Raw genomic sequence first — 24,971 nt, 5'->3', positions numbered from 1 at the left:
ATCCCGAGTGTGTGGCACTTGCATGTACAGTGCGTGCCCATCCAGCGTAATTTCAATCTTGGGACAGCGCGCCCATGAAACTGCTTTGGGAATTGCCACAGTGTGCTGGAAAAAAGCCCAGACAGAAGGAAATGCAGAGTTGTCATAGGTGACATAGCATGACTCCTTCTTGTGACTGCCTTCAAGTAAGCCTTGAAATCATTTAGATGCTCCAAAGTTGCTTTGCTGTTGATATGTTGTGATCATTTTTGTTGGCATTTCAGAAATGTTTACAAGCGTGGAATGAAGTTTGCGCCCGTTTTTGCACTCAAACCTTGAGTCAACCAGGCACTCTGTGACTGTGTGTGTCGCATTAGAAGCATCAGGAATTGGGAGCGCTGTCAATTACGGAGAGACGATCAAAGTGCAGCCTGATGTTGTCTGGCCTCTTGTCTTCCTTTCTTCCTCCAAGGCTGGCAGCATCAGGAGGGAGGGGGTGTGAAACAGTAGCTGGGGGGTGGTTTGACGCTCTGCGACGTCTGCGTCAAACTTGAGTCAGGCCTTTCTTATCACACACGTGCATGTAAGAAGACTTCCCGCCTATCATCTGACATGACACACACATTTGTTGGCGCTCTTTTGAGGTCCTCAATATCATTTTGTAAAAAATCAAAAGATGCATTCGACCATACTGAAGCCTACGATGATGCCAAGGCATAATTGAACGGCCATAAACTTTTGAAACAGAGGTCAAAGCACAATTTGATCCCTTTAAAAGCAGGCTGGTTGGTTCTTAATGGCAATTCAAACACTCTTTATATGGAATGTTTATATGGAATGTTTCAAGATATAAAAAGTCATTTGATATCATAAAAGTCAAAGTTTTTTGGAACTCACATCAACATTTAATGGGTTCTCTCTTAAGCCATGGGCCACCATAATTTGTTATCTTATTGTTGAAGTACTTTTTGGCAACCTTATACACGAAGATGTTTTTTTGTTTGTTTGTTTGTTTGTTTTGCTTAGAAAGAGGAAAGAAAAGCTAAAGATAGTCCTGAATCTGAACATTTTCATTTTTCGTGCTTGAAATGTACCACCTGAAATGGGCCACCAGTCATTCATGAAAATGGTTTGTGTAGCTTTGCTTTAAAAGCAAACCAGCCAACAAACAGCTGATGTAGCGATGGCCCTCAGAGAGCACCAACCTCTGCCAAGGATTCAGTATTTTATGTCCTGCAGAATCAATGAGTGGAGTACTATGATCACAACTCTTAAGCCATTAAGAGGGGGGCACTCAGCCATCCATAAATTTAATTTAGAGAAAGAATTTCAAGAAACATGTACAAATCAAATTACAAGCAGAGTCCGATGAGATTTGACGATGATAAGTTTCTCGACATGTGCGACGAATCAGATCTGATTGAAATGTGATTTGGAGAACAGCTTTAACTCCTGCATACACAATTTTCTGAATTTTTTTAGATATATTTTCGTAATGGTGTCTTCTTCAGGTCTTTTCCCACCTCTGTTCACTTTGTCCACCCATTCCATGTCACTGCCATTTAAACAGAACAGCTTCTCAGGAATAAAAGCAGTAGAATGCAAGTTTTTACACACCGTGTGAAAGGGGCTTGTTTCAAAATGAGGAGATGCCTCTGGAATGCTCCATTGTCAGTTAAGAGCTAAAATGATGTCAGGGTGCAATTTAAAGACCATCTACTTTGCAGCAGGGGCTAAAGCACAAATCAATCCCTGCGTGGTAGCTCGCTGACGGCTTCTTCAAGACAACCCAAACCCAAAGACGAACAAACACAATGATTTTAGGCCCCTCTGGTGGGTATCAATTCACCCTCTGAATGAAGGTCACGTGCACTTTTCACACCCTTCAATAATAGTCCTGCTTGGATGTGGCCAGCTCATATAGGCCCCAGAGCAGGCACTGGGTAAATAAGTAAATAAAGCTGGGGTCTGGCAGGTCTCATAAATTGTGTTTCTCCCAAATGAGAGTGCCTGAGAATCGATACACCCGGGGGGATCCCGGCGTGTCTCAAAGCAAGGACGCGTGTTTGGGTTGCAGTGCAGAAATAAAAAAAAAAGCTCGGAAAGAAGAGCTAGGCTGTAGTGTTGGCTATAACATGAAATCAACCACAATTGTAATAAAAAACGTTAAAGCATATCGCACGTATAACATGGTGGCTTTTGGACCCACTTAACAAGTGCACTAAGTGCTCCTTAAAATCTAAGTCTAGCAAAATATCACTCTTAGCACTAATGATCATGCATAATATAAATAATCTATTAGAGACATGTGATCATTGGGCCTTTCATGAGTGATCAGAAGGGGCAAAACATTTTTTCAAATGCATCCTGATTATTATCGTTATGTATGTACACCACTGAAGTGGGAATATTTAATAAGCACAAAGCCCAAGAAATCTGGTGCTGGTGTCTCGATGCTGCTTTCTATTCCCCCTCCCTGCTTTACCTGCCTTGGGCATTTCTTTTCTTGGCGGTTCCTCCGTTTGATTTCTTTCATCCCGTCGGGTGTTTTGTCACCACGTCTCACTTGCCACCCACCTTGATGCACTTTATGCCCTCTTTTAAAGAGCCTTTAAAGTGCATTCAACGATTTGTTGCTAAATATATTATTCATATTTGAAGATAATTGCTGAAAACATGTGCAAAGATCAAGCTCTGCGTAGTACACAATTGTGGAGTAGCCTAAACAAGACGCCCACTTATCAGCAACTCCCAATCTGAGGAAATTTTACATATCAAATGAAGGAGTTATCTACATATTTAGATGGCAAGTCAACACAAATCACTTCTGCATAATATGTTCTATGCAGCTCCACTAGTCTAAACATGATATTCTGATTAATATTTCATCTGTGGAATATGAATTAAAGCAGCAAAATCCACCTCTTTTTATCTGTCTCAGGGGGCGGCCATTTTCTCACTGCCGGTTGACATAAAATGACATTAAAGCTGCTCAGGTAACGACCAATCATGGCTCACATGACCAAACTCAGAAAAGAAGTGAGGTGTGATTGGCTGTTCCCTGAGCAACTATGATGTCATTTCCAGTCGACCGCCTGCGGCAAAATGGCCGCCCCCTGAGATGGATAAAAAGGGGTGGATTTTGCTGCTTAATTCATCGTCCACAAATGCAATATTAATTGTAATTAATTAAGCAAATTTCAACACAGATTATCTTGCAAACACGATAAAGGGGCATCAATGATAATAATAATTAAAAAAAGTAAATAAAAACAAAAAAAAATTGTGGGTGGGACCTTTAAAATTTACGACAGTCACAGTGCTTTGTGAACTTTTCCAAACAGTTCTTCTCAGGTTTTATTTACTTTTCTTATTACATTGTGCGCCTGTTCAAATGCCCTGATGTCAAATGATTTTAGTTAAAAATAAATAACTAAATAACTAACTAAATAAATAAATAAATAAATAAATAAATAAATAAATAAATAAATAAAAGCTACACCAGTCCATCTTAATCAGAGGGGGCAAATCCAGGTCCAGAAAAAAAAAAAAAAAACTGCCACAGTTTGGCTCTAGCCCCTGATGCTAACTAGCTAGCTAGCTAGCTGGTAAACAAGCACCATGGGAGCTAGCTAAGGAGCTAACTAGCATGCACTTGGGGCTAAAGTCAAAACTGTGGCAGTTTTTTTTTACTTTCTGGACTTGGATTTCCCACCTCTGATCTTAATCCCACTTGGTGACTTGGTTCCTCTTTTGATTGTGATGAGATGCAGATTGATTTAACAGCACATCAAAGTGGCAGATTACGCCGCCGCTGGGCTTTACCGAAGCCTAACGCACACTCATGCTACCCAAAGATTATTTAATGAGTAACATAAAATATCATTGGGCAGAGACTCGTAAGTACCAGAAAGAGGCAAAAGACAAACATACTCAACTGGGCACTCCTAACTGGGGCATTTCCAATTACATGTCTAATTTAAACCAAGCCGTCTCACTCTCCTTCAGCCTGTCACCCAACCTCCTCCAAGGAGCTTCTCAACCTCCGTGAAGAAACACACAAGGTGATGTCATTACATATCAAAATGGCTCTCATCCCTCTATTCAAATACTTGTCTCCTGTATTAATGAGTGTTTGGGTTTTTTTTTCACACGCCATTATGAAGATTGATGGATAAAGAAGGTCGTGGATGTCTTCTGTGATGCGCATTTATTTGCATCGATTGTCTTGCAGCATTGGCATCCGTCTAATGGCGAAATATGTCACGCGGTAAGCGAGCAGCCGTTTTTTTAAATGTGATGCATTGCAAGCAGTGAAAATATGGAAAAGTCAGTCTTTGTGTCAATATCAAAAAGAGCTTTTAGGTTATTTTAGAGAAAATACAAAGTATATACAAAGTATACAAAAATACTGTCCATGAGAAAAATTGTGCATTTCGACATTACAGAAATAAAATGTAAAAATGAAAGAAAATTCCTAATTGGCACGCTGCTGTAAGCCTGGCCCTTGTAATCAAGTTTTTACTTGGAAATCGACAAAAAACAAACGAACAAACAATCAAAAACAACGGAACTGAAGTGAGTGAGAATCAGAGCTGGACTGGCCATCTGGCATAAAGGGCAGATGCCTGGTGGGCCAGCCTCTTTCGTGGCTCTTTTAATTATTATTTTTCCTAGATTTCACCCTGAGAGACTGGCCCACAATTTAAAGGGACCAGTCCGTTAATCCATTTCAAATATAGATAGCAAACTGAAACATCATCAATGACTACATGTTAGTAAGAGTTGGGCTGTGCCCGGCCGGTGGGCCTAAGTGTAAATGCAGGGCCGATTTTTTTTGTGCCAGTCCAGCCCTGGTGAGAATGTTAGTTTTTGCTCTGTCCAGGGCTTAGTCTGCCTTTTCCCCAATATTAGCTTGCGGTTTTTCGCTATTTGCGACAAGGCTCTGTCCCAATACCAAGGGATTACTGTTCCACTTTTTGGCAACGAGTTCCCTTTTTAGTTTTGCCATGAGCAGTTTCCTCTTCAGGTTTGTCTTAACTGCACGACTCGCTGACAAACTGCCCAGTTGGAATGTGATATAGCTTCGTACGACTTCCTACTGAATTCATATTCCGTGGCTCCCGGTCAAGACATCTGTTATTCTTCTGATCCGGAGAAAGCCTGCTGGTTCCACGCCGCGGGTTTATCGACTGCTTCTGAGACCTTTTACCCCCAGGGTGACGTTCCTCCCCCCCCCCCTCACACCGCAAAATTGGATTAGCTCTTCAGTCTTTACGACCTGCCGTCAACACGGAGGATTTATTACATGTCTCTGGATGCCGTCCACACTGGCAGAATAGAAACTAGAGACTGACAGAAGGGATAATAGTAGAAAAAGACGGCAGAAATTTACAACCCTCTCCCTTCTCGCAGTTGAAATACTCACCTGCGCGCATGCGACGCGTTAGACCGATTGTGGATGCGATAATGGCTGCTCTGTTTATGCCTTGCTACAGCACTTGTGAAACATATCGAGCGAAGCCAACCGTGTCGGAGACAACGGTGCTCTGTCTTGTCGCCGTCACGCCTACATCAAGAACGGCGAGTGTGCTGTCGGTTATTGATATTTAATCACAGTCGGTGTTCTGTGGTTTCTCACTTTTTTCTTTTTTGACTTTTTTTTTTCTTCTTTTTTTTAAAATTTCGATTAATTAATCAGTAAACTCCGGGTACCCCTTAACCACCTCTCCAATTGCCACTGTCATTTTGCCATGCATCTCATTATCTGAATGTGTGAAGCCGCAACAGCTCAATGAGAATGGACGATGGTTGCAGCAATGCTCTACTTGGGCTAGTTGTTATGGAGGACCAAAACTTCTAAAATAAAAAAATAAAAAATTACGAAATAAATAAATAAGGTGAAGATAAAAATGGATATAAAAAAATATTTAAAAAATAAATACAAAAAATAAACTTGGACAAATAGACTTGGAAATAAAAACAACAATATACATATATATATATATATATATATATATATATATCCCTAAATAAATAAAGCAAAAATGAATGCAAAAATAAAAAACTAGATCCAAAAAATGAAAAGAAACATAAATGTCAAAATAAATACAAAAATAAATATATGAATACAATTAAATATCAATCAGAAAATAGAAACGCTCTGCTCTCACATTTATTTATTTCACTCTAGGCAGTTTGCATCAGCAGAGCCCAACCCAAGACACGCATAGGACCGCCCCCCTCATTTGAATAACATTTCGACCTTGCAGAGCATCTGCAGCATGAAATAAATAAATGTGAGAGCAGAGCATTTTTATTTATTGATTGAGTTTTAATTATACATATATATTTATTTTCTTATTTATTTCGACATTTATGTTTCTTTTTATTTTTTGTATCTAGTTTTTTATTTTTGTATTTATTTTTACATGTATTTATTTAGGGATATATATAGTTTGTTGATTTTATTTCCATTTATTTTTTGAATTCTATTTTTTTAAAACCATTTTTATTTTCACTTGTATTCATTTCTTTATTTATTTAGTCCATCCATCCAGTTTCTTAACCGCTTACTCCTCACAAGGGTCACGGGGGTGCTGGAGCCTATCCCATCTGGCTTCAGGTACACCCTGAAAAGGTTGCCACCCAATTGCAGTAATTATTTTGTCATTTATTTATTTTTAATTTTGGCAATGTTGGTCATCTATAAGTTTTGTCTGGAAGGCAGAGTCGAATACATCCCAACTATCCCGTCACGCTTCTGCAGGCGACATGTTTTGTGGGTGCAACATTTTTTCCTTACACTTGACCCGTGACGCGCATCCACATTTGTATTCCTCCCCCGCGGGAAGACGAGCAGCTGGCCGAGGCGACCTTGGCGCGCCCCCGAACAAGTTTAACATTTGCCACCGTGTAAAAGAGAAGTCTCGGACATTTTTGAAAATAGGCCCGGCCACACGTCTCAACGTGTCGAAAGCTTTCCGCCTTCCTCTCATTTTTCACGAGCCTCCTCTTTCGCCGCCCCCACCTTTCATCAATTCACCTCCACCGTATGCTTCCTGTCTCATGTGGGGTGAGCTCGACTCGCCTGGACACAAGAGCGAGGTAATATGTTTTACAGAAAAGTAATGGCTGATTCCTACTTTAATAGCATTGGCCGCTGGCTGGCTCGGGGGTGGTTGTGTGAATGAATAAAGGAGACCTGTGTGGCATTCAACTGTAAGTAATAGCTTTCTCTATAGTTCCCTTCAACTTATTCGCCGCAAAGTCGCTTTTGTCGGAAGCAGCCCGCTCGGCATCGTGTGGTCCTCTTTCAACGCATCATTTTCAGTTTCACATTTGGCTGAGAGGCAGCTCATTGCAACAAACAGCAGCGTTCCGCTTCTATTCAAATCCCGTAAACATCATCTTGGAAAGCGATACAATGCAGTCACGCTGATGGGAAACATCCACAAAAGCCATCCTAACGCCCGCGTCGTTAGCTTCTTTAAAACAGACGGCATGCAAAAATGCCGCATTAGAGCTGTGAGATCCTACGTTTATCTGCCGGGGGCCTCTTACACAAACTAAGCGAAAGCAGCAATTACCGCAACGTGACGTTACCGTGACATAAAATAATGGTCGGGCTGCAATTGTGCTTTCAACACAACAGGATGGGATGAGTTTCAAACTCCAAAGCCAAAGAAAATGGCAGATTTTCACCTTGTCCTGGGGCAAGAGTCTGCAACATGCGGCTCTAGAGCCATATGTGGCTCCTTAGTCCCTCTCTTGTGGCTCTTGATGCAAGGCTGACACGCAAGTCGTGCCATTTGGGGCACGAACTGGGATATAACTCGACGTGAGCCATTGGTGAACTATTCGTGGTACTTCGTGAATTAATGATTTAGATTAAAAAATAAATATTCAAAAATTTTAAGAGTCCAAATTTTTATGTTGACAGAAAAAAAGTGAAAAAAGGTCGATGAAATTGTTTAAAAAATTACCTAAAAAAATCCCAAAAAGTGACCATAAAATATCCAAAATGTCATAGAAAAATTGTCCATGAAATTACCCTAAATGTCATATTGAATTTTAAAAAATAACAATAAAATTTCCAAAAACAAAAGAAGAAATCCTGAAAATGATCATAAAATGTCCACAAAACTGCGGAAAATAGTCCGAAAATTTATTTAAGAAAAGGCAGGAAAGAAAATGTTCAAAACCTAACGTAACCATAAAATATCCAAAAACAAAAGAAATCACAAGAATGTACATAAAATGTAGACAAAATTGTCAAAAATGTCAAATTGAAAGCAAAAATTGCACAAAGAATGTCAGAAAATAGCCATAACATGTCTTTAAAAAAAAAAATACAATATGTCCATAAAATTGCCAAAAAATGTCAGCAATTTGACAGAGGCAGAAAATCTAAAAATGTATGAAAAACGTAGCATAAAAAATGAAACCTCTTGGGCCCTCAGTGTGTTAGACTAACACTCACACCATTGCCTCATCACAATGTTCAAATGTTTTGCGGATCCAGGCAGATTTTTTTGCCATTTATTTGGCCTAAAATGGCTCTTTTGACAGGAGAATTTCCTGACCCATGTCCTTGGGCGATTACAGCTAGTCAGATGTTCAACTTCACATCATTGTCTTGTCATTGCGAAATACCCTCACACAGGTGTCGATGAGCTCTGTTGCAGCTCTGAAATTACCATAGAAGGCAGGAGTTGCCACTTTGACTTCTTCCTGGTGTGCCGTATAAAATTCTCATCTGGAAAATGATGATTACGTTCAACACTACAAGACGAGTGAGAATCAGACGTTAAACTTTACACAAGTACCGGAACTGTGTAATACTCTTTGACACTGACATTGTCCCGCCTATGTTACAAATCTAAAACTTTCTCAGAAGGCGAAAAATCATCTTTTTTTTTTGCCTTCGTCACGGTGTGAAGTTTTACAAAGTTGTCATACAGTGACTTTCAACACAACAGTACAAGGCCAGAGAAGTATCAAGTATTAAACTTCACATGCCTGCCCTGGCATTGCAGGATACCTTGACAGGCCAGGCAGACATCATCCCGTCGCTGATATTACCTCTGAAGGTAAAAAAAATAAAATAAATTGCAGTCGACTTCTACCTGGGGTGATACACAGTGGATATAAAAAGTCTACACACCCCTGTTCAAATGTCATGTTTTGAGACCACTATAAATCATTAAAATAAAATAAAAAAAAAATCCACCATAATGTTACCTGTACAACGCAGTTGAATTTTGAGGGGAAACTGAGATAATCTGGTTGCACAAGTGCGCACACGCTCTTACAACTGGGGATACCGATAACATTCAAATTAGAGCATGACAGTTAATCAACAGCTCCTTGATTATCAAATGAATCGACAACTATTTTAATAGAGTAATCAAGCTGTCCAATTTCAGCCTCTCAACAGTACTTATTATCCGATTTCTGTAGTCCTTCATGACTGATTATCTTTCGTGTTTTATCAAAAGACATTTGCAAACATTTGCCTTTACTTTGGAAAACAATGATCGAACCAATGACTGAATCAGTTTCAAAAAGGTTGGTGAGTACATTAATCCGTCTTATGCGATTATATATATATTTTTTGCTTTCCAACAGCAACCTGACGGGTTTTTGATAACACAGAATTTTTTACAACTGTCCAGTTCTTGCTGAAGAAAGTCAGCCCCCAAGCATGATCCTACCCGCCGCCACAATGCTTCACTCGAGTTGTGACATTCTTTTGATGTTGCGGTACAAACACAACAGTGCTCATCCTCAGTGAAACGTGGTGGTGGCTGCTTTTCACACTAAGGTTGTCATGCCTAGGTGATGGTGTTGAATGTTATGTTCTGGGGTTGGATCCCAAAAACACAGACACAAATAATATATATATTTTTTTAACTCTTTATTCACATCGAGTGGCGTGGAACAAACCCGACTAGACGAGAAACAACGAGAGTTGCACAGAGGAACAGAGATAATAATCAGACAAAAACACACACTTCTCAGACAGCTTATATAGACAGTGAATTTATCTGATTGGTTGTGGCTAGACATGTGGGTAACAGGACTGACATGGAATTAATTATCTGATTGGCTGTTGACTAGATGAAGAGATTAAACATTACTGACATCACATAGCTTCTGACGTTACATAGCGCACCAGCAGTTGAAACCAGATGCCGATTACCTCAGACACTTGACCTCACGGTCATGACTCAAACATAACCCTTGCATGACAGTAAACATAACCCTTACATGACCCTAGTCACGACAGTAAGCATAACCCTTGCATGACCCTAGTCATGACATTGAAAGTTCCTCCACAGGAGGAAAATAACCTTGATGTGGCGTATAGTTGTTGGCTGTTAAATAGTTATAGTAAATAAAGCTGTTCATTTCCACTCTTAGTGAAAATATGTGCTTTTCTTCAGCTATTTTCATGGCATACTGAAATCTTCTTAAATGTCAGGCTTCATTATGAGTTAGTGCACATATGGCAAAATGTGAATCTAATGCCTGTTTTTCTTCCCGTTAGGAGCCCAACCAACAATTTCCCATCCAAGTGCACACACGCGCGACAAAACATTGTAGAGAAAAAAAATATGGACATTTAAGAGTTGGCACGTGAGCGGAGCTGAAATTGGCTTTGCTCCTGTCGGCGTTGTCGTAAACAACACAATTCACAATTCTTAATGATTGTGACCTCCTGTGAATCTTTTGACATTTTCACATCGGAGATATCACAGCAGCACCGAATCATAGAATAATAATAATAGCGCCTGCCTGCGCGGATTGCATTGTCCTGAAAATGACCTTCTGCTGTTCAAACGAAGGTTTTGTCTTCCAGGAGCTCGCGGCGTGAAGTTTGTAAATCGACTTCAAATCATTATTTTGTCCAGCCAAGTTCGCAATAACTCGGAGACTCGCCCCTGCGTGATCTGTGCTGGCCCAAAAAGTTCATTCACTCACCTCATACACACTATGTTTTGCAGTGTTCGACTCTGAGGGGAAGCCAAACGCCTGAGGTTGGAATTGTTACACATTTGCGATGTAAACAAATGTGCGTCCACCTTCACACACAGGTAGACACCCACACGTAATCTGTTTGTGCACTATATACATGATATAAACAAATGCCCATTCACACAGAAAAAGGCACACGCACACGACCACATGCATCATTTTGCATGTGGGTGTTGTGTGCAGGCGGCTCCACTTGGCCTCTCTATGGAGGTGTAAAGCAACAATAGTAATATCAATAATTTAACTTGTGAGGTACAAATAAAATGTTATTTTTTTTAAACACAGGCTTTAGCTCAAGGGCCAAAAAAAGTAATATAGCGCGAGAATAACAAAACAGATTGCTATTATGAACCCACACAGATAAGAGGCTTTTTTTTTTTTTTTTTTTTTTTAAGTGCAGCAGTCCTATCTGCGAGGCACGATAGTTTTGATTATCCTCTGGGGCTTTAAGTAATCATTAAGTGGCAGTGGAGTGCAGGTTCATTTGTTGCAGCTCATTTGTTTCGGAGGGATTCGAGGGCTTGTGGCGAGGCGGCAAAACATGTCATCAGCGCGCAAACTCAGTGATCAAGCGTAGTAAAAACAACAACAATCCAAAGTGCTGGTAGTAAAATTGCTTTAGTTATTTCTCGACAAAGAAAACTTTAAGGGTAATTACATAATTAGCTTTTCTAACAGTGGCAAGAGTAGTTTAGCCTGCTGCCCGTGTGTTCTCTTATTGTGCTTTTAGTTTTCAAGACTCAAAGCAGCAATTTGTGGTCATTTAACCGTAAGACAGCAGTTTGAATGCCATTTGGGTGGTTGACTGGATTGAAATGAGGAACACAATGGCTCTATTGTTGGCATGGCGACTGTGGATCACCGACTCTTAAATATTGGTGAACCAGGCATAGAAAATTGTGTACAGGTAAAATTGTCTCCATACGCACTCTTGCGGTGAAGAAAAGTTGCAGTTTAACATTTAAGGGCTCGTTTTTTTGTCAATAGCGCTTGTTGTGCGTTCGGCGTAAAAAAAATGGCACGTGTTGATTTTTGTCAGTTTAGCATGTTTGGGAATTTGGCAGATCACACAGTGCCATGTTGGGCATTTCAGCCAGCCCAGGGTGTATTATTTTACATCTGGCTATAGGGGTGTGCAATTCATCGAAATTCATCCATCCGTCCATCCATTTACTTGACCACTTACTCCTCACTAGGGTCACGGGGGGTGCTGGAGCCTATCTCAGCTGGCTATGGACAGTAGGGTACACCCTGGACTGGTTGCCAGCCAATCACAGACCAAATTAATCATAATTGATAATAATTGAGCAGGCCTACTTGACAATTCAATGACTGATAATAGAGTTTGGACTCGTTTGGAGGAGGTCTAAGTTGTGGCATAGGTGGTGTAACACGATTTGGGTGTGTTTGATTGAGCTGTCTTGGATGTCATAATGATAACAGCCTGCATCGATCCCTCTCAATCATTGTAGAAATCAGTTTATTGCAGTTGAATGCATATTATGAAAATCTTTACTATTTATTTATGTATGTATTTATTTATTTTTAGATGAATCCTGGTTTCATGGGCTCAGCCATCTTGGAAACAGGAGATAGCCCACTTGTTGCATTCATTAATCAGTTTCACTACTGAAATTCTCAATCGGCTCATTTAAAATGTAAAACCAGAAAAACATTGTCTTGAGTGGCATCTTTTTTTTTTTTTCAACAATCTTACTTCAAACAAGTGTACATTGGGCTGTGTGTGACATGATGTACTTGTATATCATCAATGTCCAGTGTGAAAAAAAAACATGCACCTCTGATGCGAGTGAGTTTTGGAAAAAACGAACAAAAAAAAACTGCCTGAGCACTCACTTTTTCCTTCCTCCAAACATGGCGGTGGAGTTGATGCCAAATAGCTCAACTTGGATTTCATCATTCTGAACACGGCACTCTCTCATAAGCTTTCTCAGAGCCATTTCGATGTTGACTGGGCCTGTACTTTGATTTGAGTCCATTATGGCGCAGTGTTCTACCAACTGTTTTCTTGGTGACTCCAACTGCCTTCAGATCGTTGAACAGATTCCTGCTGTGTACTTTGCCATCCTACTTATTTCGGCAAACTTAAAAATTCAGCTGGGAATCAAATACCAATGGCCCACTGGGGGGCACACATCTCTTTGCGATGAAGTCAGCGTTTGCGTCCTGACATGGACCTGAGTAGACCTACACAGCTGTAACTGACACGGGCTATCAGTGTCCAGCATCGCCGCCATCCCACGCACCCTCCCTCACTCTCTTTCTCCTCCTCCTGCCTTCAGGCCCACCACGTCTCCCCAGAGAGCCCACATTCATTATTTACCCTCAGAGCCCCCTCGGCCGTCCAGGCCTGACTTCATTTCACCTCATTTGGTCGCTGTCCTGTGGCTGCGGGGACACATATATCATCTTATATACACAATAGACACCCACGCTTACTGAAGCCTCTTTATATCTATTTCATCTTCCCATGTGTGCCCTGATGTGATTTGATTATGTGGATGATATCATTATGAAAAAGGAAGGGGAAAAAATGGAGTTGGTTCTCAGTAGTTGCATTCTCTTTGCATGATTTTCGACACCTTTTTTTTTTTTTCACACCAAAATCATCCAAGCATGACTTGATAGCACAGAAAAGGTTGTCCAAGCCAAATTATAAGATTAGACATGCCTAAAATGAAAGATTAAAGTGGGAAATCAACCCAAAGATTTTTTTATTATTATTATTTTTTTTACAATAATTTGTTCTATGCAGCCACACTAGTCTAAATATGATATTCTGGTTAATATTGCATTAGTGGAATATGAGTTAATCCATCTCAGGGGGCAGCCATTTTGCCACTTGCTGTCGAGAGACGATGACATCACAGTTGCTCAGCGCTCAGGCAACAACCAATCACAGCGCAGCTTCAGAAAACAGGTGAGCTCTGATTGGTTGTTGCCTGAGCAACTATGATGTCATCTTCAGTCGACAGCAAGTGGCAAAATGGCCGCGCCTGAGATGGATTTCGTTGCTTAAATCTTATTCTACAAATGTTATATTAATTATAATGCCGTGTTTAGACCATTGGAGGGACATAGAACATGTTATTGTACAGAAATGTTTAAGATTGATTTCCGCTTTAAGGGGAGAGTAAGAGCTAATTTGAACAACATACAAAGTACAATATTATATTGTCCTCCATTTTTTATTAAAATACATTGCAAATTTTCTTGTTGTTTTGATGCTACATCAGATTAATAACATTTACAAAGTGGAAAGCTGGTCTCGGTTTCATTATAAATGTACTTAGAGTGAAATCTGGGGCCGCTTAGCCGTGTCTTGTTGTTTGAATGGCAAGATGTCTAAAAAAAACACAGGTTAGTTGTACCATCTGCCATCTAGTGGAGGAACATTAAAAAAAAATTTCACCTGTCACTATACATCACTGATAGCTACTATACATAACTGATAGCTAGCTAGCTAACCAGATAGATAGATAGATAGATAGATAGATAGATAGATAGATTGTTTGGAATAAATATTTAATAGTTTCTGCATAATTTAGTTGAAAGTGGATAATTTGCCGTGCTAAATGATCCAATTTCACCTAAGTGGTTGCGAGTCAGTGGCCGAACTGACAGTTTAATTAGCAACCAGACACTTTCCTGTATTACAATAAGTTCCATCACGTCTCCTCTTTGCCTTCACCAGTGATTTCTCTGTTGACGTCACCAAAAAAAAAAAGAAAAAAGAAAGAAACGAAAAACACATCCTTAGAAGTGCACCAAGCTTAAGTCGTGCATACAGACTTCCACATCGTTTGGGGGCGTTGAGCATATTTTTATGCTCCATATACTGTAAAACCATTCATGCCCTTTTAAGTATTTCACCGAGCCATCGTGTGTGTGTGCGTGTGTGCGCATGTGTATCAGACCTGAACACAATTTGACAGTTACTTAACTTCTCCGTGCCTTCACCACAGCCTGCTCCTGTCAGCCTGGCAGATGAATCGCTACTGTGGCCATGTAGTCTTACAGTATAATGTGACAGTATATACCCTCGCTGCTCCGTGCACTCTCTTCCACACACGCGCACGCTCGCATCATGTTGGATTTGCCTCCCGCGCCCTTATCTGCTTGTTACTCTTGTTGATTCGCACCTCGCGGCTGGGTAAACCGGGTTTTTGTTCAGAAATGCCGTGGTTTTATCTTGTTCGTTTTGACGGAACGGTCTGGACACCAAACAAAATGAAGGAGTCAGACTCTTCAATGTTTGTGCATTGCTCAACAAATACGCGTTCCCGTGGAGAGCACCTTTCATAGATCAACACCAGGCAATAAAACTAAAAGGCAAACGTTCAAATTGACAAAAGTATCGTTCAGTCAGTAACACACAGGGTAAGATATAACAGAATAAAGGGCTACATGACAAAATACAGGACCATGACAACTGCATAGCAACTGACACTATCATTATGACAAGGGACAAATACAAGACCATAACAACACAAACCGTAACAATGCCCCCACTAAAATTGGTTGTAATTGCCTTCAGTCACAGAAATGTAAGAAATATTTAATGCCTAAATGTCATAGTAATAATAATTTATTGAATTTCTAAAAGGCACAACTGTACATACAAAATGTGTACAAAACTCCACTAAATTCTTCTGAGCTTCCAATTTCTTAAAAATTCGGACTAAGATATATATATATATATATATAATCAACACTTGTAATATTTTTGTATAACCATTCATTAATTTAAAAACATTTAAGTAGTACACAAAATGTTCGTTTTCTATCATTCACTATATTTTGTACAAAATCTACTAAATTCTTTTGAATGAAATATATATATTTTTTAAATTGAGACTTGAACTATCACCAGTTTTAGTTTGTTTTATCGCCCCCATCAAAATTTATATTTGAGAGTAAATTCCAGAAATATGCAAATTCTCTACTAGTTACAAAATAGGTAGTCAATACTTGCTAGCCTATTAGGTAGTAAAATTTATATATTATCTTATGAAGTAGCCCCCAAAATATGTTTTCTGCAAATCACTGTGCTTTAAAAAATACATCTAACTTGACTTTTATAGGATTATTCCCCCTTCTCAAAGTATTTTTTGCATTACATGTATTCATTTAAAATCCCTGTTGTCTCTTTTCTACCAATAAGATAAAAGAAAAGGTCCAACTTCAATATGAAACCCATTTTGACACATTGTTCAACAAATCCTGCCATCAAAAAGAACTAGTGCATGCTGGAGTAGGTTTAATCCACCCAATGCTCCTGATTAGGAATACGTACATGGCAAAAGACAAAAGCAATACGAGGCTTTAAAAGTCATTAAGAGTGAGCTGTCAGTGTCCAAATGGGAGCTACTTGCTCTCTGAAGTATAAAGATAATAGCCTATAGTTTAAATGACACTCGAGAGAGATGAAACATGACAGTAGCAGCCAGTTGAGTCTGTTCTCACTGCCCCTCCTTTTAGAGTCCTTATAATAACCAATGGAGCCTTGAAAAGGGCTTCAGAGTGCGCCAGAACGAGGAGCCGTAGATCACAATGACAAATGAAGTGACAGCTGTCAATCCGAAGACATTTGGCCACCACTTTCAAAGACTGTTGATCTCATACATCTTCCTTTTCCGCCTTCAGGCCCGGCAGGATGTGCGACGTGATGCCTCCGTGTGGACTGCAGAACCTGCTGGCACTCCTGCTGCTGCTTCATGCTGTCAACCAGGGTGAGTCCAAACCCGACTTCACGCAACCTCGGCATTTTTGGAACCAAATGAAATGATCATAATTTTTTCATATCCGCCAATCGCTATTATTAGCACAATTTTTGTTTTTAAATGACCGGCATCTGAACTAAAAAGTCACTTATAAAAATTACGTAATAGTAACATTTAATTAATATAGGATGTAAATTTTCAAAACAAAATGGGAAAAAAAAAACCTCAACAGTGCAACAATTGTAAAACAATATAAAGTTGAGTTTTAGCATGTATACAAAACCCAAGAAAAACAAATTACCCTCTTTAGTAAAAGTCATAAAATGTAAATATTATCATTTTTAAGTTATGACGTTACGTACGGCATTAACATCATGCTACTTGAAAATGTGCATGATTAAAAGATAACATGTTTCAAGGCTGCTTTGGTCCAACGTATAGGTGGTACTGCTAATGCTAAAATTGCTAATGCTACATGTGCTAGCACCTGAGACAGTGCAGTCTTCGCTCACATTTTCATGCTTTTAAAATCACTTGGACGATAGTATTTCTTCAAATGAATAAAAGGTTTGTTGTTTTGCCAGTTTTTGAGGACTGGCATACCGCATCGACTTCATTTGCTCCGTGTTTCTTTGGGGGTACTGCTACACAAACGTTAAAATAGCATCTTCGGATGGTAACACCGAGTCATGATTGCCCTCAGCTGTGTGTTTAGCTTACTATTAAGTCATGTTTAAGGAAAAACTGGACTGTTTTTTTTGTGTGTTTTTTTTGTCTGAGTGAGTGGGTGCCACTATACTATAGCATTAAGCTAGCTGACTTTAGTTGGACAAAATTAATAGATTTTGGTGCTTATAGAGTAAGTCAACACCATTTGTTTGACAATAATATGTTCTATGCAGCCCCACTAGTCAAAATATAGTATTCTGGTTAATATTGTGTTAGTGGAATATGATTTAAGCAGCAAAATCCAGCCGTTTTCATCCATCTCAGGGAGCAGCCATTTTGTCATTTTCTGTCGACTAAAGATGACATCAATGTTGTTCAGGTTTCAGGTAATAGCCAATTGACTAGTGACTAGTGAGGTCACATATAACTTATTATTGTCAAGAAATGTTTAAGGTTGACTTGCACTTTAAATATAATGTACGTTTGATTCTCTTTTTTTTTTTTAATGTCAGATTAATACAGTAGCCTAAACTTCAACTGGGAGTTGTAACATTGCGGTTTCGACTTTTGTCTTCAATAACTGCTAAGTAAAACAGGCCCACGGAGTCTCACATTTATTTGTTCGCAACCAAGGAAGTACGCTCAATCGATCAAGCAAGAAAAAAAACAGTAAAACTCCACCTCAACAAACTGTGCAATGATAGAGGAAAGCAGGCACGGCTTTCCTGGCAAAAAAAGCAATAAAACTACATTCAAAAAAGTCTGCATGACATCCAACAATCACTCAACTTCCGCAGCATCCTCGTCCTTCATGAATTCTCCCAAACAAGTCAGTTGATTGTTTATGAGTCATGTTCGTCTCGGAACACGGAATTAGCCGCCTTGAATGAACGCGCAAACCAACATCAGTCACAGCATCGACAGAGCCGTCAGTCGTAATCGCTCGCTCGCCGTCGTTGGCTTTGCAATTAGCGTCACGGAAACAACTCCAGTTAATCTTGACATTTCTGTCTTTTGGTCCATTTCGCTCCAATAATAAAAACCCATGGCGGCTCTCCCAACCACTATTTCACGAGTTTAGACGGCTTAGAGCTTCAAAGAGAGAACCACCATGCTCTCATCCATCTTTTTAATCTTCGATTTTTTATTTATTTATTTTTTATTTTTTATTTTTATTTTTTTACATGTACAATCTAAATCCGCTCATTTTGTCAGCAACTCAAGGAAGAGTTATTTTTTGCACTTCAGTGGCACACTGTTTTTACTCTTGATAAAGCCAGAGTTAAGACAGGGAGATGCAACGCTTATCTTAGCTGTCGGATCATTTTTGCTGCCTGTCAGCTTGTTTGTCTGTTTGTAAGTTTTATCCGTTTACTTTTCACAGCGGGGATTACAAAACTTTTTCAGCTCAACACCCAAACTTGAAATGTACAAACTGACAAACTACATCATGTGTCACCAATGTGTCATACACAGTGGTAACTCAAAGCATGCATATCCAAAATCAAATTTCCTCCTTGAGATGAATAGAAATGCTATCAATTTGTTAAGGTGACCCCCCCCCAAAAAAAAAAAACAACAACAACAAAAAAAAACACTTCCATGATTGTTGGAATATGTTATAACACTTCACAGTGCACAATATGGCATTATAGAAAAACATTAGGGGTGTCAAAATTAGTGTGTTAATTTTTAGTTAATTTAACACCATTATTATTATTATTATTTATTTATTTATTTATTTATTTATTTATTTATTTATTTATTTATTAACGTGAGATTAATGACTGCCCCTTACTTGTTAGGCCTGTACTGGGGCAAATTACAGTCGCAATTCCATGACAAAATTTTGCAGTAATAAATTTAATAAAAATGCAAATATATTTCTAGAGACTGGGGTCAAGTGGTATTTTACAATTTTAAAAATGTGCAGAATTTCACAGGTTCCTTCATGCTAAAGATTAGATAGCTCATAAAGGGATACTTCACTTATTTAGCCAATTATAGCAATAAAAAGTTAATATTTTGTCAATAAATAATTGGATACTTTCATTATTTTTCACGTACAATTAGTACCTTTAAAAACACATTTTGAAACTTGCTGTCACCTGAAAATGACATCACAAGGGCTCAGGTAACCAATCACAGCTCACCTGTTTTCTAGGTTTGGTCATGTGACATTCACAAGCTGAGCTGTGATTGGTTAACTGAGCCGTTGTGATGTCATTTTCAGTCGACAGCAAGTTGCAAAATGTGTTGTTAAATGTACTAATTGTACGTGAAAAAGAATGAAAATATCAAATTTATTATAAGAAAAATATTGTTTGACTGCCAAAAATGGCTAAATAAGTAAAGTATCCCTTTAATATGAAAAGAAACATGCACTGAGATGTCTTAAAATGCAATTATGCCATCTAGTGGCAGAAAAATGACCACAACACAAATCAATATCACACTATTTTTTTCCCAGTCCAGTTTGTCTTTTTGATTTTAACTCACCTTTATGAATGATGAAATTTCTGTTTCAATGACTAAAATATGCAGCCATATTTATATTCGTTTAACATTCTTTCCACGTCTATGTTAACAAGAGTGTGACACCATCACCCCTAAAAAAACAATCTGTGTATTGATTTCATGCTACAATGCCATTGACATTGTGCTCCTTCCGGTGTACGTGACTCAGCCACTAGGGGCAGTATAGCGCAGACATACACGAAGTGACTCAGTAATGCAGCAATATTTTTTTTTCTTAAAGCCTGTTAGTATTTTCACATTGTCTGTCTAGAAACTGTCCCAATGGCTCCTCCTCCCTGTATTTTGTAAAGCCTGCCTCAGAGCCGTGCTATGAAATGTATGCCTTCCTGTAAGTCTCCTCGCACTACCTGCTTTGGGCGTGTGCCTGACTCCCTCCGTGCTCTCCGCGGCTTCCGAGGCGTTTGTTTCCTTGCTCGTATTGTTTATGCTTTTTGGTGGAAGGAAGAAAAACAGACTTGTTGGCACTGCGATTCGAGACTGCGAGTCCCAGGCAGAGGGGTGATGAGAACACAACCGTTGGAAAGCCTGCGGTTACATCTGCCAGGTGGTTCGGTTTATGCCACCGCACACACTGTGTAACACAAACAGAGGAGACGTATGTGCCAAGTGAAGCATTCGCTGTTCGTTTTGGGCTGAGGAACTCTGGAACTATATGGGGATCCTGCAAAAATTGGCAGTCGTGTGATTCTTCTGACTTTCACACGAAACCCGGCTAAGGCCAGACTACACATCTTCGTCTTTTATCAACAGTTAAAAAAAATAAAAATAAAGTGCACATTTCTGTGTCACTGCCAGGGCTGGACTGGCACCAAAAAATCAGCCCTGACATTTGGAGTTATGTCCACCAACCCGGCCCGACTCCTGACCATACCTGTCTTACACATTGTTCTGCCACTGATAATTTGATGTTGGTATAGTTTGCTGTCTATATTCCAAATGGATTAATGGACTAGTCCCTCTAAATCAGGGGTGGCGAGATCCGGTCCTCGAGGGCCGCAGTCCTGCAGGTTTTGGACATTTCCCTTCTTCAACACAGCTGATTCATGATCAGCTGCACTTTGAGTAGGGAAATCTATAGAACCTGCAGGAGTCCGGCCCTCGAGGACCGCAGTTTGTCACCCTTGCTCAAACTTGTGGGCTAGTCTCTTGGGGTAAAATGGAGAATAACTAAGAAAAGCACTGCATCAGCCCCATAAGACGCCGGCCCACCGGGCATCTGTCCTGTATGCAAGATGGCCAGTCCAGCCCTGGTCACTGCCTTATATCACTATGCATTTTTCAAAATAAGAGTCGAACCATATAGTTTAATCATTTGAAACAAATATAAACCATTGCTAACATCATAAATTTGCAAGTGTTTAACCTTTTAACATGCTTTTAAACCATGTTGATCCATGTAGTTTTTACAATGAATGTAGTTGATTTTTAATTATTATTATTATTTTTTAAACAGTTTCTATTGTAAGAGGGCTATGTTAACCAGGGTTACATAATGCATCTATGCCAGTGACATATAGTGGCAGCAGAAAGATCGACTCGATGACATAGGCACTTATTTTAAGAGGGTGGCGATATGTAAATATATGCCTTGGTTCAATACAAGATGGCGAAACTGCCCTAACTGAAGGGTGTCTCAAACTGGTGCGATACCGGTGACTTATTTTTGTTGCTATTACACCTAAAACATCATTGCAAACTGTGCTGCTTGGAGAAAATGTGACATTCCCCATCTGCAATGAGTTTGCGAGGACATGTTTGGAATGTTTATGCGTGTTTGTGATTTTGAAGTGTTGAACTTTATCGTCTCGCCTCAGACGGAGCAAACGGTGGCAGCAACCTCCCTTTGAGTCGCTGCGATGCGCCAACACACGAGTAGAGCTGCAGGCAGACCTTTTAATCAGTCAGTCGCTGGGACTTGAAAAGCTCCCAAAGATGCTTAGAGAACGTGTGCTACTTGGCAGGTGTGCGAGAGGTGAACTGAAAGTTTCTTTCTTTATTTTTTTTTACATGAGACAATGTCAGCACGACTGCGTCCTCTTTGAACCCAAGCCCTGCGTGACGTCCACCCGGCAGAGCGTGTCGGTGTCAATGCCGATGCGCACTCACGCAGGGTCACCGGCAGACTTGATGTTGGCGTGCTAAATGCGTCTGTGTTAAATGCGTGCATGCGGCGAAAGCATCTGCACTGTAGCGAGACGCGAAGCGCTGATCAAACGCCCCCTCGCATTCAACATAGATTATACAGGGAGCTGATCTCAGATGTCGCCTTTTTGAACAGACCACACTCCTTATAGTATGCATATATGTGTGTTTAAGCCGAAGTGTGGGTGGGTTGATGATATTTCTTCTGCAGCGATTATAGTGGCAACCTGTGAAGCTCTGGTGAACTCCAAGTTCGCCAAAGTAAAATCATAAAATAATTATCTGCAATGTCTGATTTTGCAAGGTCCACAGAATATTGTGTTCTACTGCTAGAAGAACATGGAACCTACCGAAAGATTGAAGTCTCTTCTTTCATCAGGAAAAAAAAAAAAGTATTTTCTATCTGTTTCTGTTTTACAGCAATTAGCATTAGAATATAGCTAAGTTTCATCATCATTCAAAAATCTGCTCAGAATTGTGGGGAAACAGCTTGTTTTCACCACGGCCCTGGTTGAGCTACTATGGTGTGCTGCCACCTGCTGGCCGTTTTTGTATTTACTACAATTTATTTCACCCATTATGTGCAGTTGAGAGGCTACATCAAAGCCTTCTGTATGCTCTAGCATTAAAAAAAACAAAAAACAAAACATAAAAAAACGTATAAATACGTCTTTGGTACACTTAATATATTTAAAATAGAACGAATTTATATGTTTTTGGGATGAGTTAAAATTATCATTAGTGATCAGTTCTTAAATTATAAAAATGTGCAGCTCATCCATTTGATCAATATCCGAATCGGTATGGGCAGCTTAAAATCCTGACCTGAACACCGCATAGTAAAAATACATTAGAAGTATTTTTGTTGTTTTTTGAGGGGGAGGCTGGAACAGGTTAATGACATTTTCATTCATCTTAATTGGGAAAAGATGAGTTGTGTTATGATGAGTGTTTTGAGGTACGATCGTGGTCGCGGAACAAATTCAACTCGTGTCTCAAAGCACCACTCTTTAACTCTTTGACTGCCAAAGACGTTTCATGATGATTAGTAAAATTCCAATGAATGGAATGCGATCTTTCATTTCGTAGCCACATTGTATATGTTGTAAAGGCAAACAATATTCTTTTAGCCTTGAAAGATGAGTTAAAATGCTCAAAAGCGGCTGGCACTGTGGATTTTTTTGTTTTGTTTTTATAACGCCTGGCAGTCAAAGAGATACTAATCGATAATTGAATCTAAAAATATTCGCTAGTGACACCACTAAACCATTTTTGTACAAAATCCTCTGACATTTCTGTTAGAACAGGCTTTTGAGATTCCGCAATGAGAAATCCACAATGTGATCCAGTGCAATTGTACACAACAACATCCTCTATAATTAACACATTACTGAATGAATCCCAATCAATCTATTACTACGGGTTATTATGGATACGGTGCGTTCAAGCACCTAATAAATTACACCCCAATTAACAGCGACATAATGCGCCTGCGATCAGAGTTTGTTTGCATCGCATTGGCTGTCATTTCCTGACAATCCACCAATAGCAGCGAGGCGGCTCTAAATTTGCACAATTAACGACATGTAAACAGTTTCAGGCCTGGGGTAGAGCGGAAACAACAGGAGAAGGATGCAGTTGACTGGTCTGGGGTGAAAATCACAGAGGGGAAAAAACAAAGACATTGGGTGTAATTGCACTCCCGCGGCTGTTAAAATGCCATTTTGTACTCGCCTTGCGTCAGCGCGAGACACGTAAGGGCTCCCACGCGTCGCTTAATAATTCCACAGACCTCGAACGACGAGACAGATGGGTCACCGGCGACGACTCGCCGAGTCACACTTTGAACCGCGCTGACCCCAGTGCACTTGGAGGCCCGCGAAAAAGCTCCTGTTAACATTTAAAGTGCAACGTAACAGAAGGAGTTTTTGTCTCGCTTTTTTTTTGTCACCGAGGCAACACGTCAGCCTCTCGAGGCAAGGCTCGTGATAACTTTTCCATCTAAATGCAGATTTATAACACTAGCATAAGCACCCCCGCTAGTTTATGTTAATCACCACTGAGGAAGAGCGCTGCGTTTTTTTTTGTTCCCCCCCCCCCTCACCCGCCATGTAATTTGCTGATTTCTGGGGGGAATTTGCAAATTAATTTCATTGGATTTTGGCTGTGCGGCTGACAGCTTGCCAGGCTGGAGATAAACATCCGTATGGCGCGCACAAGTGGAATGTGAGTGACATTGTAAAGTTTGTTTGGCTTGTCACAAAGTTAGTTATGTGCGTATAAGGTGAGAGCTGACAAGAATCTGGCAGAGGGATTAAAGATTATTGATGGAGCTCAACTGGAAAAGGAATACACCTGTCTTTGTTCCCCGACTTGGCGCCAAAAGCTGCGGTCTTCCAGGACGGCTCCTTTATTGCGCATTTGTCGATGGCTGCGTCTAAGAGGAAGGGTTACAAATGTTAGTGTGTGGTAAACAAAGATCAGTGCCTCATCCTCAAGGGGCTCGAAGCAAATAGAGAAGACAGCAGCCAGGAGGTTATTTACTCCGAAAGATGTGCTTTCTTGTTTGTGTTTGTGCAGAAATTTGCCGCAAAGTCGCTTTTATCACACCGTCTGCCATTTCATAAGAGCAATTCTTGGCTTTTGCCATCTTCCTGTACAAGTTACTTTCTTATCATTTCAGTAGTTTCTAGTAGTTTGGTCAGTTGTAGGAAGGAAGGTAGACAAGGCCAGGTTAAAAAAAAAAAGTGCTTAATTATCAGCTGTGCATGATTAAAATGTGGTAAAATTATTAATTTTCCTCTCTTCTCACAATTAAGAGGCAAATATTTTAGTTAAACCACATTCAACCAATGTGTA

The 24,971-nt window shown here is 39.8% G+C and overlaps 1 protein-coding gene across 2 annotated transcripts in view; it reads left to right on the top strand.

The window, feature by feature from the left end:
- ncanb (neurocan b) overlaps window positions 1-24,971 on the top strand; it is a 147,781-nt gene that overhangs the window by 49,173 nt on the left and 73,637 nt on the right. For both annotated transcript variants that reach the window (XM_077533233.1, XM_077533234.1), the window contains one exon: window positions 16,687-16,772. In XM_077533233.1, the coding sequence (XP_077389359.1) occupies window positions 16,697-16,772 (76 nt within the window). In that variant the 5' untranslated portion in view covers window positions 16,687-16,696. The remainder of the gene's footprint in view (window positions 1-16,686; window positions 16,773-24,971) is intronic.

The sequence above is a fragment of the Festucalex cinctus genome, chromosome 10, assembly GCF_051991245.1.
Source record: "Festucalex cinctus isolate MCC-2025b chromosome 10, RoL_Fcin_1.0, whole genome shotgun sequence".
Lineage (NCBI taxonomy): Eukaryota > Metazoa > Chordata > Actinopteri > Syngnathiformes > Syngnathidae > Festucalex > Festucalex cinctus.
The sequence above is the reverse complement of the archived record's forward strand: the minus strand, read 5'-3'. Positions and strand labels throughout refer to the sequence as shown.